Source organism: Manis pentadactyla, chromosome 10 (assembly GCF_030020395.1).
Source record: "Manis pentadactyla isolate mManPen7 chromosome 10, mManPen7.hap1, whole genome shotgun sequence".
NCBI classification, from domain to species: domain Eukaryota; kingdom Metazoa; phylum Chordata; class Mammalia; order Pholidota; family Manidae; genus Manis; species Manis pentadactyla.
The window spans coordinates 99,555,112-99,573,711 of NC_080028.1; the positions used below are offsets into that span (position 1 = coordinate 99,555,112).

The 18,600-nt window shown below is 51.4% G+C and overlaps 1 protein-coding gene across 4 annotated transcripts in view; it reads right to left on the bottom strand.

Moving 5' to 3' along the window:
- Nucleotides 1–323: 323 nt before the first annotated feature.
- GRID2IP (Grid2 interacting protein) overlaps nt 324–18,600 on the bottom strand; it is a 47,604-nt gene continuing 29,327 nt past the window's right edge. For 2 of the 4 annotated variants that reach the window (XM_057487387.1, XM_036896977.2), the window contains 15 exons: nt 12,089–12,243; nt 11,058–11,204; nt 10,709–10,806; nt 10,417–10,534; nt 9,323–9,678; nt 8,542–8,958; nt 7,963–8,050; nt 7,153–7,230; nt 6,490–6,686; nt 5,995–6,150; nt 5,765–5,851; nt 4,762–4,891; nt 4,556–4,674; nt 3,668–3,832; nt 324–3,436 (listed from right to left, as the gene is read on the bottom strand). In XM_057487387.1, coding sequence (XP_057343370.1) covers nt 3,365–3,436; nt 3,668–3,832; nt 4,556–4,674; nt 4,762–4,891; nt 5,765–5,851; nt 5,995–6,150; nt 6,490–6,686; nt 7,153–7,230; nt 7,963–8,050; nt 8,542–8,958; nt 9,323–9,678; nt 10,417–10,534; nt 10,709–10,806; nt 11,058–11,204; nt 12,089–12,243 — 2,383 coding nt within the window. In that variant the 3' untranslated portion in view covers nt 324–3,364. Of the gene's footprint in view, nt 3,437–3,667; nt 3,833–4,555; nt 4,675–4,761; nt 4,892–5,764; nt 5,852–5,994; nt 6,151–6,489; nt 6,687–7,152; nt 7,231–7,962; nt 8,051–8,541; nt 8,959–9,322; nt 9,679–10,416; nt 10,535–10,708; nt 10,807–11,057; nt 11,208–12,088; nt 12,244–18,600 lie in introns of all 4 variants that reach the window. The other 2 variants (XM_057487386.1, XM_057487385.1) reach the window with 1 other exon arrangement.

An 18,600-nucleotide genomic window follows, 5' to 3' on the forward strand; every position in this document is an offset into this window, starting at 1 on the left:
AGCTGAAATGTGTGAAACACTGAGCACACTGCCTAGTAAACATTAACTGATGTCAATGAGAAAGGAGGTATGTAATTAGGCTGTTATTTCGTTAGTATTACTGAGAGATGAATACATTCCTGGGGTGTAAGTGCTCACACAGTCACGCCTTGTCATTTGGTGAGGGGTTAGTGGCGGAACGTGGCGCACATATTGGCTCACATATAGGGCTTTGTACTGACTCAGGTGTGGCACCACCATGAAATGCAAACAACCTTGGGGAGCAGCCCCCTAAGATGTTTGCACTCAGCATCGTTTCTGGCACACAGCAGGCAATCAGAAAGTATTGGCAAATGCATTTATGAATGAAGAGAGCTCATTGAGAATGTTGAAAGACTGAACATCTACAACCATCTGTTGATGTTATTTGTCAACTTCTTAGTGGTGCAAGTGACAGAATTCCATTCAAACCAGCCTAAGCCAAAAATTAAAATAAATTTTAAAAATTTACAAGTGGAGGGGGAGTTTGTTGGTTGGGAAAAGGACAAGTCAAGATGTCTGCCTCAGGCACAGTGGGATCCAGGGACAAAGAGCTGTATGCAGTGGTCTTCTCTCCTCTTCCCTCCTGTGTTGGCTTTACACCCAGGCAGGTGCCCTCCAAGTGGTGGTCCTGGCAGCTCCCTCCAAGCTTCCACCCTCTATACACCCCACAATTCATCCAGAAGAAAAGGAGCCTCCCTTTCCAAACAGTTCTATTTGAGTCTTCAGTTGACTCTGAGCCACCCAGCCAGATTCATGAGACCATCCTTAGCCAATCAGCACTGCCCCAAGGCCAGGGAGTAGAGGAGGGATAATTTCCTAAAGGGAAAACAGGGAGCTTTCCCCAGCAGAAAGGAGACTGGTTGTTAAGCAAGCACAGACCAGTGCTGCCCACTGGACTGAATGTGTCCGGAGAGGAGGCAGGTCCCTCATGGGTGACTAGATAAGAGAGACTGAGACACAGGACCCCTGGAGGATACACAGAGATGGATAACCAGAGCTGGGCTGGGCCCAGGCAGGACTCAGGCCATGAAGATTTTAAGTTAAGGAGGCTGGCTGCTGCACCAGGGTGTCTGGCCAAGGGGACAGGAGGTAGACTGATTGCAAAAATGGCCCCAGCTCTCCACCTGTCCCTGAATTCACACCTTCTGCAAGGTGATTCTGCAGCATCTCTCATCAAGAATGGAGCCTATATTCTCACGCTGAATCTGGGTTGGCCTTGTCACTTGACAGCAGACTGTGGTGTAAGGGGTGAGGTGCCCGTTCTAAGCTTGTGCCTCAAGGGGTCTTTTGTGTCTTTGCTTGTTCTCGTGGGCTCCTGCCTCCATCATGTGAATCGTCCTGGCGATTTAGCTGAAGGACTAGAGGCCACATGGAGCCATCCCAGCTGTCCTAGCCAATGCCCCAGACATAATGGATAAAGCCGCTCAGCTGACTCACAGATGACTGCAGACACATGAGTGAGTCCCCTGAGCCCAGCTCAGGTCAGAACTGCCAGGTGACACACACACTTCTGAGGGGTAAGTGGCTGCCATTTTAAGCCACTGAGATTTGGGGCAGTTTGTTATATTTATTGCATTGTATGGCTGATAGACAACGGACACAAGGCATGTTATGGAGAAAATCTAGCTAGCCTGTGCCCTCTAGCACAGGGCCGGATCTACCTGGAGAGAGCATGTGTTTTTTCTAACTTGCAGGAAAATACCCTGTGGTCTACCTGGGGCTGGGGATCAAGACTTGTCCACAACCTGGTGGAGTCTATAATCTTTATGGCTCTCACATAGGGATTTTAACTGATCTGGCATTTCTCAGAAACACAGGCTTTGGGGATTCATGGAAATTATCCAGCTTGAGCTGCTGGGGAGAAATGCCACATCTGGGTACACTGTACATTTTGGTTTAGTCATTTTCATGTGATCACTATGAGTGGGGAACAAGGAAGGAACATATATGGCCTCAAAGAGGGGTCTGTAGAAGACAAGAGGGATCAGAAGAGGTCCCAAATACTGCTCAGGAGCAACACTAGATATTCTATTATGGGGAAAAAAAATCCAAGAACCAGGTTTAAAGTCCATTTCAGACTTCTCTAGAAGAAGGTTGAGGAAAGCGGTAATGGGAGGCTGCCTGATGCCAGAGTTGCCAACTGGAGCATGGAAAGGATAGAACAAGGTAACACCCGTCCCTGCCCAAGCATCCCCTGCCCCCAACATCCAGGTAACTCTCCTGCATCCCCAGTCCTCACCAGGGACTCCAGACACACACGTAAAATGGCCTCTGAGATCCCAAATATGCCCCAGTTTGTGTCATCCACCCCATACTTGCTCTGCTCACAGGATCTGTTCTAGGGACCATCATCACCATCCATCCAGGTAGTCCGTCACCAAATCCTATTCATCCATCACCCAAACACCACTTCATTCTCTCTGCCCCTACCTTGACCACCCCCATCCCACTCCCAGACTCCCCACTTCAAACTGACAGCTTCTAAACTGGACTTGAGAGTGTTCACTGGGAGAAAGCCTGACTTAAGCAGTTTGACATAGGAGTCTTCCTTATTGAGTCCATCCCAGTGTCTCAGCCCACCTTCTCGCCTCCTGGTCCCCTTCTGCTGCAGCCAGCTGCAGTTTCTTCCAACTGCCAAGACCCAGGCTAGGTGCCTGCACCCCAGGGCCCTGTACTTGGGGCTCTTCTTTCTGCTGCCTTCTTCTGAGCATCCCAGGAGGCAGGGCTGGGTGAGAGACCTCCAGGCCTTGTTGTGCTCATTGGTGTGGCATACTCAAGGGCACTGGCCGCCTCCTCCAGGGTCCGGGGTCCATGCTGCATGACAGCATCCTTCAGGTGAACTCTGAGCAGACTCAGGAAGGAGGTTCAGATGTCCTTCTGGGCTAGGTGTGCTCTCACCAAGCCACCCAAGGGCGGCCAGCAGACGCTGCCCCAGGGGGTGGAGACTACTTCGCAATCCACCTGCTGGCTGCAGCCCCCATCCTTCTCTGGGAGCCCAGCATCCAGAGAGCACACACAGCCCCCTGGGGGAAAGGGGGGAGGAGTGTAGGAAGCCTGGGGAGTTGGGAGCACAGCCAGGTCTGAGGCGTATGGTCCTCCTTGTGCAAACACACTGGCGCCTGCCCCGCGGCCCCATGCTTGGAGCTGGGGGCCCGGCTAGAGGACAGGACCCGCCGCACTGTGCACCTTTGCAGGCAGCTGAGCCCAACAGCTGAGGCAGCTGGAGACGTGGGCACAGCTGGGCCCCACCTTCCGCACGTGTGCTGCTCAGCAGCTTGGGGGGCACAGCCTCTGGCTTGGGTCTCCGCGCAAGGCCTCAGAGGGGAGGGCGCAGGCTGCCACGTCACCAGGCCAGGGGCGACACCATCCCAGAGCTGCGCAAGCCCTCCCCGACCTCCAGGTCACTGAGTGCTCGCTGGGGAGGGAGGAGCATGGTCAGGGGTTGCAGGAGCCTGGTCTCCCAGCCACACACCAGCCCTGCCTAGTCTCCCAACTCCAGAGAGCAGGGCAGAGACCTACTGGTAGCCCCGTGGGGACATGCCCCTCCCTGGGGCCCTTTCCCACTCTGGGCTTCACCCAGGACTCCTCCTTTGACCTCTGCCCCAACCTCCCCTAAGGGACCCCTAGGCCTGCCACACTGGCTCACCTCAAACTTGCTCATGAACTCCGCAAAGATGCCAAAGAAGGCCTCAGAGGTGGTGGCTTTAGAATCCTCACCAAAGAAGGCAAGTGCCTTGCCCAGCTCCTCAGTGGCCTCACACTGCAGCCCATCCAGCGCCCGTAGCACTGGCTGGGCCGTCTCCAGGAAGGACTGATGGGCCTGTTGAGGAAGCTGCCAGCATGTTGTGTCCCCAGGTGGGTGCCAGGCACTGCCTCCAGACAGCAGCACAGCCACCCCACTCTGCTCCACCCAGGCCCTGTGCTCAGGCAGGAGCCATGTCCTGTTCAGGGGCTCCAGTCCCCTTGCCCACTGCCCTCCAAGGCGGTTCTCACCCACCTCACACCAGGCAGCCTTGGACCTTCCCCTTGCTCCTCTCTGCAGGGCAGCTCTCTTCCCACCTGGCTCTGCTCAGATGCTGCCACCTCCTCTTCTCCAACATCCACTCAGGGTAGCCCTTGTCATTCTCTGGGCCTTACCCTCTCTCACTTTAAAATAGCATTTGTCACTATCTGCTCAGTGGGAACATTCTGCTCTCCTGATGGCCTTTGGCTGGCCAGGGCCTGACAGGACTCTCCTTCTATCTTGTGACTTAAGTCTGGGCTCTACTACTCACCTATTAGGACAGGTGGGGCAAGGCAGTGGCTTTAGGACAGTCAAAAGAGCTCCTCCTCAGTTACACAGGGACCTGGAGTAAGTGCTTAGAGTCTGAATGACCCAGGATGGACCCTCTGCCAGAACCCCTGGACCCACAGCAGCCTCTGCCCAGAATCAGTGCTGTAACATAGGGTTTGCAGTGGCAACTGGAGCCATAGGCAGCTCTGCCTGACCAAGCCAGGGTCCCCCAGCTTCTGGGACATGCTGCTCAGAGGATACCGCCATGACCACAGCAAACTTGTCCTCGCTGGAGGGGCACATGCTCTGGCAGGCGGCCTGTATCTCACTGATGGTGCTGTGGAGGTCAGCCAGGTCACTGGTCAGGGCCCGTTGGTTCACTGGGGGGAAGGAGACAGAGCCTCGTGGAGCCACTGCCAGCCCAGGATGGCTGTGCCTCTGCTGCCCTACCTACCCAGCCAACCTACCTTTGGCAGCCAGGGGCACGGTGGGCAGGTCCTGAGCAAAGCCCAGGAGTTCTGGGAAGTGCTGGCTCAGTGATTTGGCAAGGACGTGCAGGAAGGTGGACTTCCCATCCACTGTCTTGGTAGAGTTCAGCTGAAAGTGACCCCCAGCATACATTCTGCTCAAGGACCAGATCAGATTCTGATCACATGGTCCCAGGTACTCTCAGCCCTGCATTTCCTGGACTGTGGTATCAATTCCTGGCCTTTGACACTGAACAACTCCCAAGTGGTTAGTATTCCTTACTTTGAAGCTCTGCTGGGATGCTGTAGGCCTCCCCAGAGGTTTGGAGGAAGTTTCCTGGCCCAGATATCTGAGACCCCCAGGAACCAGGCCTCCTCCAGCCCCCAGCTAGAGGATGCCCCCAGGTTTTCTGTCATCGTGAGCTTGCCCTTGTCATCAGATATAACCCAAGATTTCCTGATGGCACAAGGAGGGGACACCATTCACATATCTTCTTATTTTCTGGAATCATCTGGGGCCCATATGAGACTCATACTTCCTAAACCATTCATCTTTACAAGTGGAGTTTTTCTTCATTTCTCTTAAAACAACTAGAGGCACCCTATGGAAAAGCCCCAGAAATCCTGGGGAAGGCTGGGTATTTGAGCTGTCCTTTCTTTGCCCAGATCTTCTGGGGGTAGGGCTGGCCTGACAGTGGTAATGGTGTTGAGGGCACAGAGCCTCCAGCTGGGACTCTTCCCTTCCTCCTGAAGCCTTCTCTCCCTTCTCTCCACCAACACACATGCTCCATTTTTCCAGAGCCCCAGGTTTGTCTTGGAAAAGCCCCCTCCCCACTTCGCTGCAATCACATCCTGGCCTGTGGGCAGCCAGCTTTTCCTCCCGGTGGAAGGGCCCTCCTTGGCCATGAGGTTCTTTCCTCACCTCTGCCAGAAATTGGGTCAGGCCCTGCCTCCGCAGCCTTCCTGTAGAGCCAGCTAACAGACTGCCAACCGGCCCCCTCACCTCTGTCAGGAAGTTGATCTTGAAGCCCGTGGTCTTGTTGGTTTTGGGCTGTCCATCATTGAGATAGTTGCCCATGGCCAACACAAACTGTGGAGAGGGAAGGTGAGAAGGTGGTGCCCAGGTCCTCACCACATCCCCACCACGTGGCCAGCTATCAGGATGGGCCTTCAGGCTGGAGGCCCCAGGGGGCAGAGGGGCAGGTAGTGACCAGACAAGGGGTGTGCCCTGACCTCCAGGATCTTGGCGAGCTTCCGGCTGTTCTTGAGTTCCAGGGAGGCCTGGCGCAAGCACTCCAGGCTGCCCCTGATCTCTTCTGTCTTCTCCTGCAGGGTGGCCTGGAAGTGGAGGCTGCGCAGGCGGGTCTTGTATTCGGGAACTGATAGCATCTGCCATGAAGGCAGGGCCAGGAGTCACCGGGGCCGCAGGAGACACACTGCCCGCTGGCATTCTGGGTGGGGTTCAGCTAGCTGGCTGCCCAGTATTCTCTTAGGAAAAATAAGCACAACCCCTAGGGGGCACCCTCATCCCATCTACCTTGGACCGGGTGGGACCTGAGGTAATTCTACCATTAAAGGTGCAGAATTGGGACTCAGAGGCGTGAGCGCGGTAGCAGTAGGGGAGAGGGACAAACGCAGCCCTGGCCATAGCGACTCCGGCCCGGTGGAGGCGGCCGAGGCCGCTGAGCCGCACCCCTCGACCTCGGGCGGTATTCACGGCCCCGGCACCTGCAGGACAAACTGGTCGGGCTCGCTGAGGCGGCCGGGCGCCTCGCGGAAGGCCTGGTAACGCTGCTCCTCGTCGGCGTCGGGCGCGAAGAGCAGCAGCTGCGCCAGGTGCGCGGGCTCCAGGCGCCGGGGCTCCATGCTCATGAGCACCTGCCGCAGCTCGGCCGGGCTCAGCTTCAGGTGCGCCAGCAGGATGGCTGCGGGCAGGGCCGCCAGGGTGAGCGGGGGCGGGGCAGGGCGGAAGGGGGCGGGGCGGCAGGTTATCGGGGGCGGGGCGTGTTACTGGGTGGAACCTGGGTGAGGGAGGCAAGGAACCTAGGCGGGGCAGGAGCTAGCCTAGCCCAGAGATGGAGAAAGTTCCTCCCGCGACAGATTAAAGGTGAGGGAGGGATTCTCGAGCAGACAGAGGTCGAATTGAGTGGAGCCCGTAGGGTGGGGCCAAGAAACTAGGGAGGGGCCTGAGAAGGAGGACACGGCTGGGGGCGGGGCCAATGGGTGGAGTCCAGGGTTGGGTGTGGCTGGCTGTGTGCCCCGAGAATTGGGGATTGGGGGTTGGGGGTGGGGGGCCACGACCTAATCTTTGTCATCCACCGGGGCGTATCCAAAGCTCTGCGGCCCAGGGGTAGGGTGGTCCCTAGCCCCTGGGACGCCCAAGCCCCTCACAGGTGTTGTAGGCCTTCTTGTGGGACAGTATCTCCACCACGTCCTTCTTCCTGAAGGGCTCTGGCCCTGGCACAGGCTCTGGAAGGGAAGCTGACGGTTTAATGAGGGGGCTCTGCGGTGGGGAGGGACACACCCAACGGTCCGGCCGCCCTCTAACCATGGCCTTCACCGAGACTGTGCGCGGGTGTCCACAGTCCCCACTCCTCAGCCTCCCCCTCACGGACTCTGACGAGCAGTCTAATCTCTCAGCAAGCCTGCTGCGTGCCTCTCCCGGCATCCTCTCTCCCTGGGACCTTGGGACTGAGCTGGCAGAGTATGAAAACCAACCACCTCTCCACCTTGCAGATGCTTCTGGGACGGATAATGGCTTTTTCTCTTTCATCCCATTTTCTTTCTCTTCCACACATAATATCTCTGGCTACCAGGAGGCCCACCCAACAACTACAGGGCTACAACCCAGAGAGGGGCAAGGAGAAAGAGACCGGGGGGCATGTTTGTGGATGCCTCCTGTCTACCTTAGCCTCTCTGTGCTTCCTCAACAGGAAGTTTGGGTGATCACAGTCCCTACCTTGTTGAGCTGTCACAGAAATTATTTAGAAACAAGGGTCTCTAGAATTTGATAAGCATGCCAGCTATTACTATTATTTTCACTTTGAGGTGGGGAAACTGAGGCTGAGAAGTTAAGTAACCCAGTGATACAGTAAGTACGTGGCCATCAGTGCAGACCTCAGGGACTCCAAGCCCTGGGATGCCACATCGGGTGGGGTTTCAAGGGGCCTGGTATTGGGCGTACCCCCTGAGGCCACTCACTAGCAGGTTTCTGCGTGCCAAAGTGGAGTTCCAGGTCCAGGTATTTCACCATGTCACTCAACTTATCATAGTCTGAATCTTCCCCAAGCTGTGAGGGAGAGGTTTGTTTAGTTCACAGTGAGCAGGAATACTGGCTGTCCCCTACCCCACCCACCTCTAAGGGCTGCCCTGGGGCTCCCAGAGGGAGATCCCCGATCAGGCCCTGGGATAGCCTGGGTCAGGAGAAGCTAAATCATCCATGTTATCAGGTAGTGAGCCAGCTCCCCGCATGGTCAGTAACACTTACTCATGGACACTCTCCATGCAGAAGCCATCAAATTGTATTGGAGGAGGGGACTTAAAAAGGGTCTGTAGCCAACCAAAGGGACTTAAGGAGGTGGCCGAGGGGTCCGGCCCTGTTTTGAGGTGTCTTCTGCAAGGAGTGAGCTCACCAGGGCTGCCTGGCTTCCCAATGCTGGGAACTCAGAGGCAGGAAAACAGCAGGGGCTAGAAGATGGACAGGGTCTTTCTTCTCTTCAATGCTGCTACCCAGGCCACTCTGCCATAGTGCAGGGCACCCCCAGACCCCAGGTCACCTACCTGACCCCAGATGGTGCCTTCTGAGTTCTCCACCTGCTCCCACCGCAGGCGCTTGACACTCATGTGGCTGGTCTCACTTCGGCGGTGGCCCAGACCCCGGGACAGCATGGGGGGTGCACAGGGCACGGGTGGGGGCAGGGGTGGTGGGGGTGGTGGAGGGACTGTGTGGCTGAGTTGGGTGAGGGGCTTGGCTAGCGTCTGAGAAGGACCCCGGGGACCATCGGGGGTGCGGGAGCTGGGCTTGGGGTCATGGAAGGGCAGGGGTGGCGGGGGCGGGGGGCTGAGTGGGGGCGGGGGTATGTGGTCAGAGATGGAAGAGTAGGTCAGGGAGCTGCCTTCCTCACTGCTGCTGATGCACTCGCTGGCGCTGCTCCGCTCATTGGTTACAAAGCTGCCCTGGTCATCGTGGAAGCTCATCTGGTGGGGGCAGAGCAGGCAGGGGAGGGCAAGGCTGGGCCCAGGGAGGCTGGAACCTAGAGCAGCCCAGTGGGATGGCCTGGGGCAGGGGTGAGTTGCCCTGAGGCTGTGGTGGGATGGCCTGACTGTGTGTAGGGTGGCCTGGGACAAGGAATGGGTAACCTCAGAAAAGGTATGTGGATAGCCTTGGGTAAGACTGTCATAGCTTGAGTTAAAGGGCGGGATAGCTCAAGCCAAGGAGAGGATAGCCTGGGGCAAATCCCAAGGGCAGTAGGCCTTGGTAGGAGCCTGGGGACCATGTACCCTTTACAGACCCCCATTTCATACCTGGCCCTCTTGCCCTCCACATGTGATGCTCACTCACCTCCTCATAGTCATTCTCGGGGCTCAGAAAATCATCCACGATGGTGACCCGGGAGCCCAGCTGCTCACTCAGCACATCAAGGAAGCGGTCAGTATCCCGGTTTCGCATGGGGCGGGAGAAGGTGAACAGCTTCCTGCGGCTGGGCGGGTGGGCAGGGTCCGGGCTGGGGGTGCTGTCGGAGCGGATGGGCTCTGGGCCTGGCTGTGGGGAGGGTGCCCTGCTGCTGTCCAGGCTGGCGTAGGGGTGGGACTCAGAGCTGCTGGGGGAGGCTGGGCCACCTGAGCACAGCGGGTAGTAGCAGGGGGAGGACAGGAGCCGCTCGCTGGGCCATGAGACGCTGGACAGGGTCCTGTGTCCTGTGGGGGAGAATGGAGCTTGAGGACCCTCTTCAGTCAGTACCTGGGTTCCAGGTGCAGGCTGGAGGGGGTGGTGGTTGGGGCACCCAAGGCAGGTTGGCTTTGCTGTGTGTCCCTGGGCACCTCCCTTTACCTCTCTGGACACAGCACAGGAAGAGCCTGGATGACTCTGCCTCCCCAGGCCCTTCTCTGAGGGAGATCAAAAGCCAGAGTGGGTGTTGTGGGGAGAACACTTCTTAGGCTCAGGGCAGGTCAGACCCCAGATCGTCTTGGAAGGCACCCAGTGAACACAACTGAAAGGGCCGAGGGTTCTCCTCCAGGCCCCAGACCAAGGATCCTACACTAATGGGCCCTTGGCTCACAGGAACTTCACCTTGGGATCCTGCCTTCTGAACTGCAGAGAACACATCTTCCCAGATGTGTTATTCACGGAGCAGTGCATGCACTTAATGATTTATCCAACAGCCATATGCTGACTTGGGTACGCCTCTGAGGGCAGCCCTCTGTGTTTCTAGACCCACAGTGGGAATGAAGATCAGAGGGGCTGGGAGGGGCTGGGACAATCCTGTCCTGCATGGCCCCTTGCCATGGAGGCTACTGGGGTTCCCCACAACTGAGTCACGTGGTCATGAGTAAAGGAGAGGCTCCAGGGATGTTCCTGGAGGTGGGGCAACACCTAGCCAGCCAGCCAGGAAGACAGAGGCCGGTGCTACCCTCAGGAGCTGGCTGAGCCCCCACCTGCTGTGCCTGCCAGGTTGGCCACTGGGGGAGAGGCACGGGATCTGGATGTGGTCCCCATCTTCCCTTTAAAGCTGCTGCTCAGTCGGGACTCAAGCTCCGCATAGACTGCTGACATCTGTAGGGACAGCAGGCAGGGTTGAGGCCAATCCGCCCTCACCTCCCCAACAAGGTCCTAACATGGCCTCAGAGGCCAGCGTTTGCAGTCTGGGAGGAAGAGATCTGCCCCAGCCACATGGGTCACCCATTCCCAAACCCCCACTGAACCAACAGGAGGGCAGAGAGGCCTCACCATCTTGGGGTTGGGGGTCTCGGGCAGGGATGTGCCATCACCCGCCTGGCGCTCGCCTGGGATTAGAGGGAGAGGCATCTCGGGGCAGCTGCCGGGACCTGTTGAGGAATCAGGGGGGCTGAAGCCCACAGGGGACTAGGGACCGCTTCTGAGCTCTCGGACTCAGGCCCCAACCTGGACCCGGGGGAGAAAGAACCAGCATGCCCTAGAGACCCAGGAGGGCCACCGCTCAGCCCTGCTCACCCCTTTCCTGGGATTTCTCATCTCACCAAGCCAGTTTTGCAAGTGGGAAAACCAAGCCCTGGGCACACCTCTGCACCCACTCCAGCCTTTCAGCCCAGGGCCCTACCGCAGCCAAGGCTGGTCTCCAGGCCCTGGGACCGGAGGCTGCGGCGGCACACGGAGGCGGCCCTCAGGGAACTTCGCAACTGGGGCTCTGGGGCTGGCTCCGGCTCCAGCTCTGGCTCTGGCTCCAGGTCCAGCTCCGGCTCCGGCTCTGCTGTGGGACAGGAAGGGGAAATGGGCACCTTGTCTTCTCAGCCAAACATGGAGTCTCCAAACATGGGGAGGGTGAGGGCAGCAGACGTCTGCACCCATCCATGACACTAGGCCCTGTGTGGCCTATGGAGTGAAATGAAATTTCCAGGTCTAGGCAGATGGGTGGGACATCTGCTGCCCAGCCTGTACTTTGAGATGCTTGTTAAAACCCTCGATCCTCACTCAGCAAGCTGTGAGTCCCTGGGACAAGAGACAGTGGGCACAAGAGGACCAGCATGTGATCTGCGTGCCATGCCACAGCAGGTGCAGAGGGCTTAGAACAAATGTACAGTTTGGCACACTTTTGATGCCCATGGCCTAAATGGTGAAGTGCATGGTTCTGTGGGCACAGGGGGCACACTGTTATGGGTGGGCAGCAGGGGGAAGCTGAAGCTGCACATGGCCCAGGAGGTCCTTGTGTGTGTCTCTGTGCATTAGGGTCCATCCGCCAAGTGTGGCCCTGCTGTGTGCTCATGATCCAAGTCTGTCAACAGTGACCACATGAACTTCACAATCTGTGCCACACTTCCTAGGGAGAACAGCACAGCCACTGAGGTCACCCCCATTTTGAGGATGAGAAACCTGAGACTCCAGGAGGTGAGGGGGAGTGTCTAAAGTCTCAGCTGATGGGTAATGCTGCGGATGCTGACTAAACGTCAAGCTGAGAAAGCACATCCATGGGGCCAAGTGTGGGCCCAGCCTGGGCGTGCTGGGTGTGTATCTGCATGGCATGTTGGCACATCTGTGTGAGAATGGGGCCCAGGTTGGCTGTCATAGCTCACAGGTGAGAACAGATGTCTGGCTCTTCGCCTGGTGATTTGGGCATGGGGAGAGGCTGCTTACCTGTCATGGCTGTGTAGCCCAGGAAGCATGCGATTTTCTCCTGGCAGAGTTCCTGCTCCTCATAAGTCAGTAGCTGGTAGATGAACTGCCACAGGACCTGCTTGGCAGGTGTGTCCAGCACAGGGTAGACATCAATAATGAGAGTGTCGATGTTCCTGGTGGAGGGTGCAGGGGCAAGGGGCTCAGCATAGGGGGCAGAGGTGAAGGTGAATGAGGGGGGCACTTCCAGGCCACAGAATTCAGACTCATGTCCTCCCATGCCCACCTTCCCTTCTCCCTGCCAGGAAGGAGAAAGGGCAGGAAGGTAGGCTCTCGGGACAGGCCACCCAGATCCAAATCCCAGCTCTGCCCCTTACTAGACAAGTGAACTTTCTCAAGTCACTTAATTTCTCTGTGCCTCAGTTTCCTTAAAATAGCATCTACTGTACAGAGCTATTGTGAAATTGGGAAGCTGACTATGTCAGGGATTGCAAATGATGGCCTGAGGGCCAAAATCTGGCCACAACCTCTTTTCATAAAAAAATTTTTATTGGGACCCAGCCACACCTATTTGTTTACATATAATCTATGGCTCTTTTCAAGCTATAACAGCAGGGTTGAATAGTTTCTATCCAGAGACGGTATGGCCCACCTACCCTAAAATATTTACTATCTGATTCCTGCCTTATATGGGAAAAATAAAACTGGATCCTCACATCCCATCACACCTAAGGATTAACTCTAGGTGGAGAAAAGACCAGTGTGGAAGGTAAAATTATATAGTTATTAGAAGATAGTGCAGGAGAATATCTTTTGATCCTGTGGGCAGGAAGGAATTTTAAAACAAAATTTCAAAAACCAAAGCCATTAGGCTCCAAATGTATTGAAGTTCATTAAACAAAATCAAGCATATCAATTTAAAAGAGCACGACTTGGACACATTAATATTAGATATAACAGAAATAATAATAGAAGTAACAAATGGGAGAAAATATTTACAATGTCTAAAATCAAGAACGAACCAGTATCTAAAATATATAAGGAACTCCTACAAATCAACAAGAACAAAAAAAGCCAATAAAACAAAAATGGACAAAGGGTTTGAATGGGTAATTTATAGAGAAGGAATTGGAAAAAGTTAACAGGGTGATAAAAGATGTTTAAAATAATTAGTAATTAAAAAACACAAAATAACAAGATGTCACCTTATGGCTAAAAGATTGGCAAAAATAAAAAACTGGACACTGCCAAATGTTGGTGAGGATGTGGGGAGAGGGAGCCCATGGGTGCAGCTCGTGTCAGTGGGAACAGTGGGCTGGGAAGCAGTCTAGTACTAGTTAGTCAAATTAATGCCTTAATATTCAGCAATTCTGCTCTTAGATATAAATTTCAAATGAACTGGGAATGCAGTCCCAGAGGAAAATGTGCATGACAGTGTTCATCACAGTATCACTGTGATGGAAGAGTGGAAGCAATCCAGTGTCCATCATTAGGAGGGTCAGTAGGTAAGACACAGTGACTGTGATCCATGGGAATTTGGCTACAGTTATAAGCAATGTATTAAATGTACCAGAGAAACATGGAATATCTAAACACACAGCACTTGGTGGAAAGGAGTCAGACACAGAATATGCACAGAATAGTACAGCAGTGATGCAAAACAAAAATACATCATGTGTAAAGATGGTGGCATGAGAGGTGAGACAGAGGCTTCCTCCTAAAACTGCATATACTACGAAAATATAATACAACTAATCCTGAAAGAAAACCAGGAAGGAGGACTGTGCCAGACTGCATACACCTGGAGAAAAGAGCAGACCTCATGGAACAGGGTAACATACCAAAGCTGTGGCCCAGCGGGACCCTTCCCCCACCCCAGCTAACCAGCTGAAGGAAGAGAAATGGAGCAGGGAGGGAGTGGAGGCCTGGGACTGCTGAATACCTAATTCTGGAGATCTGCTCTGGGAGCACAAACCTACATTTCATGGTGCTTTTATGATACTCTCATGATTGAGGGATTGGAAAGCTAAGACAGGCAGAATTCCTGGAGAGACTGAGATTCTGGCTGCTTGTGGAAAGCAGGGATCCATATCCGGCTGCTCTGGGACAAAGGAAGGGTGGGCGGTCTGAGAGACTTCCTAACAAGGAAGCCCTTATCAGGAGGGCTGCTAAAGGGGTAAGGATTGCACAGAGCTTACTGATCAGGAGAAAGGACAGGTAGACAAAATTGTCTGGGTGCACTCTGCCCAGCAGGTTGAGAACTTTCATGATTTCTAGATGCTCCAGCTCCCTGGCGGGCTACACAACAGGGACCCCCTCCATGATAGGCAGCCTACTGCACCTTTCTCCCGGCCAGCCCCACCTGGCTCCCAAACCAGCAAACACTACCCTGCCGTTAGGCCAGCCAGAGGGAAGAACTGTCTACAGCAACTGCAAACGCAAGGCATAGAGGCTTATGTCTGTGTGCTGAGTCCACTGAAGATAGGCATAGCAACTGGGAATCAGGAAACAGCTCTTTCCTCCCCCCAGGCACCAATATACTCCCCTGAGAACCCCGACATTGCTTCATGGGGCTGAACAGCTCCAGAGAGTAGAGCTTCTGGACAGTAGATGGTGCCATATATAAATATGAAATGCCAGAGGAACCTGGTCCAGAGTAAAATTAATATAACTCCTGAGAAAGATGACATGGACCTCATGACTCTTCCTGAAAGGGAGTTCAAAATAAAAATCATTAACATGCTAATGGAGGTACAGAAAGATATTCAAGAACTCAGGAATGAATTCCGGTTGGAGATCCAATCATTGAAGAACACAATGGAGGGTATTAAAAGCAGGTTGGATACGGTGGAGGAGATGATAAATGAAATAGAAACCAGAAAAGAGGAATACAAAGAAGCTGAGGCACTGAGAGAAAAAAGGATCTCTAAGAATGAAAGAATATTGAGAGAACTGTGTGACCAATCCAAATGGAACAATATTCGCATTATAGGGATAACAGAAGAAGAAGAAGAGAGAGAAAAGGATAGAAAGTGTCTTTGAGGAGGTAATTGCTGGAAACTTCCCCAATCTCCAGAAGGAGATAATCTTTCAGGCCATGGAGATCTACAGATCTCCCAACACAAGGGACCCAAGGAAGACAACACCAAGACATATACTAATTAAAGTGGCAAAGATCAAGGATAAAGACACACTTAAAAGCAGCCAGAGAGAGAAATAAGATCACATATAAAGGAAAGCCCATCAGGCTAATATCAGACTTCTCAGCAGAAACCTTACAGGCCAGAGGGAGTGGCATGATGTATTTAATGCAATGAAGCAGAAGGGCCTGGAACCCAGATTACTTTATCCAACAAGATTATCATTTAAATTTGAAGGACTGATTAAACAATTTACAGGTAAGCAAAAGCTGAGAGAATTTACCTTCCACAAACCATCTCTACACTTTATTTTGGAGGAACTGCTATAGATGGAAGTGTTCCTAAGGCTTAATAGCTGTCACCAGAGGTAATAAAACCACAGTAAAGAAAGTAGAACAGTGAATAGCTAAGCAAATGCAAAATTAATTTAACTATCCCCAAAGTCAATCAAGGGATAGACAAACAGTACAGAATATGATACCTAATATATAAAGAATGGAGGAGGAAGAAAAAGGAGGAGGAAAAGAAAAGAACCTTTAGACTGTGTTTGTAATAGCATATTAAGTGAGTTAAGTTAGACTCTTAGTAAGGAAGTTAACCTTGAACCTTTGGTAACCACGAATCTAAAGTCTGCGATGGCAATAAGTACATACCTATCAATATTCACCCTAAATGTAAATGGACTGAATGCAGCAATCAAAAGACATAGAGTCACTGAATGGATAAAAAAACAAAACCCATCTATATGCTGCCTACAAGAGACTCACGTTAAACCCAAAGACATACACAGACTAAAAGTGAAGGGATGGAAAAAGATATTTCATGCAACTAATAGAGAGAAAAAAGCAGGAGTTGCAGTACTTGTATCAGACAAAATAGACTTCAAAACAAAGAAAGTCACAAGCGACAAAGAAGGATATTACATAATGATAAAGGGGTCAATCCAACAAGAAGATATAACCATTATAAATATCTATGCTCCCAACACAGGAGCACCTACATATGTGAAACAAATACTAACTGAATTAAAAGGGGAAATAGAATGCAATGCATTCATTCTAGGAGACCTCAACACTCCACTCACTCTGAAGGACAGATCAACCAGACAGAAAATAAGTAAGGACACAGAGGCACTGAACAACACATTAGAACAGATGGACCTAACAGACATCTACAGAACTCTACACCCAAAAGCAGGAGAATACACATTCTTCTCAAGTGCACATGGAACATTTTCAAGAATAGATCATATACTAGGCCACAAAAAGAGCCTCAGTAAACTCAAAAAGATTGAAACTGTACCAACCAGTTTCTCAGACCACAAAGGTATAAAACTAGGAATAAATTACGCAAACAAAATGAAAAATCCCACAAACACATGGAGGCTTCACAACATGCTCCTAAATAACCAATGGATCACTGACCAAATAAAAACAGAGATCGAGCAATATATGGAGACAAATGACAACAATAATTCAACACCACAAAAATCTGTGGGACACAGCCAGGGCCATGCTAAGAGAAAAGCCTACCTCAGGAAAGAAGAACAATCCCATATAAGCAGGATAAACTCACAATTAATGAAACTAGACAAAGAAGAACAAATGAGGCCCAAAGTCAGTAGAAGGAGGGACATAATAAAGATTAGAGCAGAAATAAATAAAATTGAGAAGAATAAAACAACAGAAAGAATCAATGAAAGCAAGAGCTGGTTCTTTGAGAAAATAAACAAAGTAGATAAACCCCAAGCCAGACTTATCAAGAAAAAAGAGAGTCTACCCACATAAAAAGAATCAGAAATGAGAAAGGAAAAATCACTATGGCCACCACAGAAATGCAAAGAATTATTAGAGAATACTATGAAAAATTATATGGTAACAAACTGGATAACCTAGAAGAAATGGACAACTTTCTAGACAAATACAGTCTTCCAAGGCTGGCCAAGGAAGAAACAGAAAATCTGAACAGACCAATTACCAGCAATGAAATCGAACTGGAAAACAAAAAACTACCTAAGAACAAAACGCTTGGACCAGAGGGCTTCACCGCTGAATTTTATATCAAATATTTAGTGAAGACCTAATACCCATTCTTCTTAAAGTTTTCCAAAAAATAGAAGAGGAGGAATTACTTCCAAACCCATTCTATGAGGCCAGCATCACTCTAATACCAAAACCAGGCAAAGACACCACAAACAAAGAAAATTACAGACCAATATCCCTGATGAACATAGATGCAAAAATACTCAACAAAATATTAGCAAACCAAATACAAAAAATGCATCAAAAAGATCATCCATCATGATCAAGTAGGATTTATTCCAGGGATGCAAGGATGGTCCAACATTTGAAAATCCATCAACATCATCCACCACATCAACAAAAAGAAGGACCAAAACCACATGATCATCTCCATAGATGCTGAAAAAGCATTTGACAAAATTCAACATCCATTCATGATAAAAACTCTCAACAAAATGTGTTTAGAGGGCAAGTACCTCAACATAATAAAGGCCATATATGACAAACCCACAGCCAACATTGTGCTTAACAGAGAGAAGCTGAAAGCTTTTCCTTTAAGATCGGGAGCAAGACAAGGATGCCCACTTTCCCCACTTCTCTACAACCAGTACTGGAGGTCCCAACCATGGCGATCAGACAACACAAAGAGATAAAAGGCATCCAGATTGGCAAGGAAGAAGTTAAACTGTCCCTGTTTGCAGATGACATATTGTACATAAAACCCCTAAAGAATCCACTCCAAAACTACTAGATCTAATATCTGAATTCAGCAACGTTGCAGGACATAAAATTAATACACAGAAATCTGTGGCATTCCTATACACTAACAGTGAACTAAGAGAAAGAGAAATCAGGAAAACAATTCCATTCACAACTGCATCAAAAAGAATAAAATACCTAGGAATAAACCTGACCAAGGACGTGAAAGACCTATACTCTGAAAACTACAAGACACTCATGAGAGAAATGAAAGAAGATACCAATAAATGGAAACACATCCCGTGCTCATGGATAGGAAGAATTAATATTGTCAAAATAGCCATCCTACCTGAAGCTATCTATAGGTTCAATGAAATTCCTATCAAAATACCAAGAACATTCTTCAACAAACTAGAGAAAATCATTCTAAAATTCATATGGAACCACAAAAGACCTGGAATAGCCAAAGCAGTCCTGAGAAGGAAGAATAAAGCAGGGGGAATTATGCTCCCCAACTTCAAGCTCTACTACAAAGCCATAGTAATCAAGACAATTTGGTACTGGCACAAGAACAGATCCATAGACCAGTGGAACAGACAAGAGAGTCCTGATATAAACCCAAACATATATGGTCAATTAATATATGATAAAGGAGCCATGGACGTACAATGGG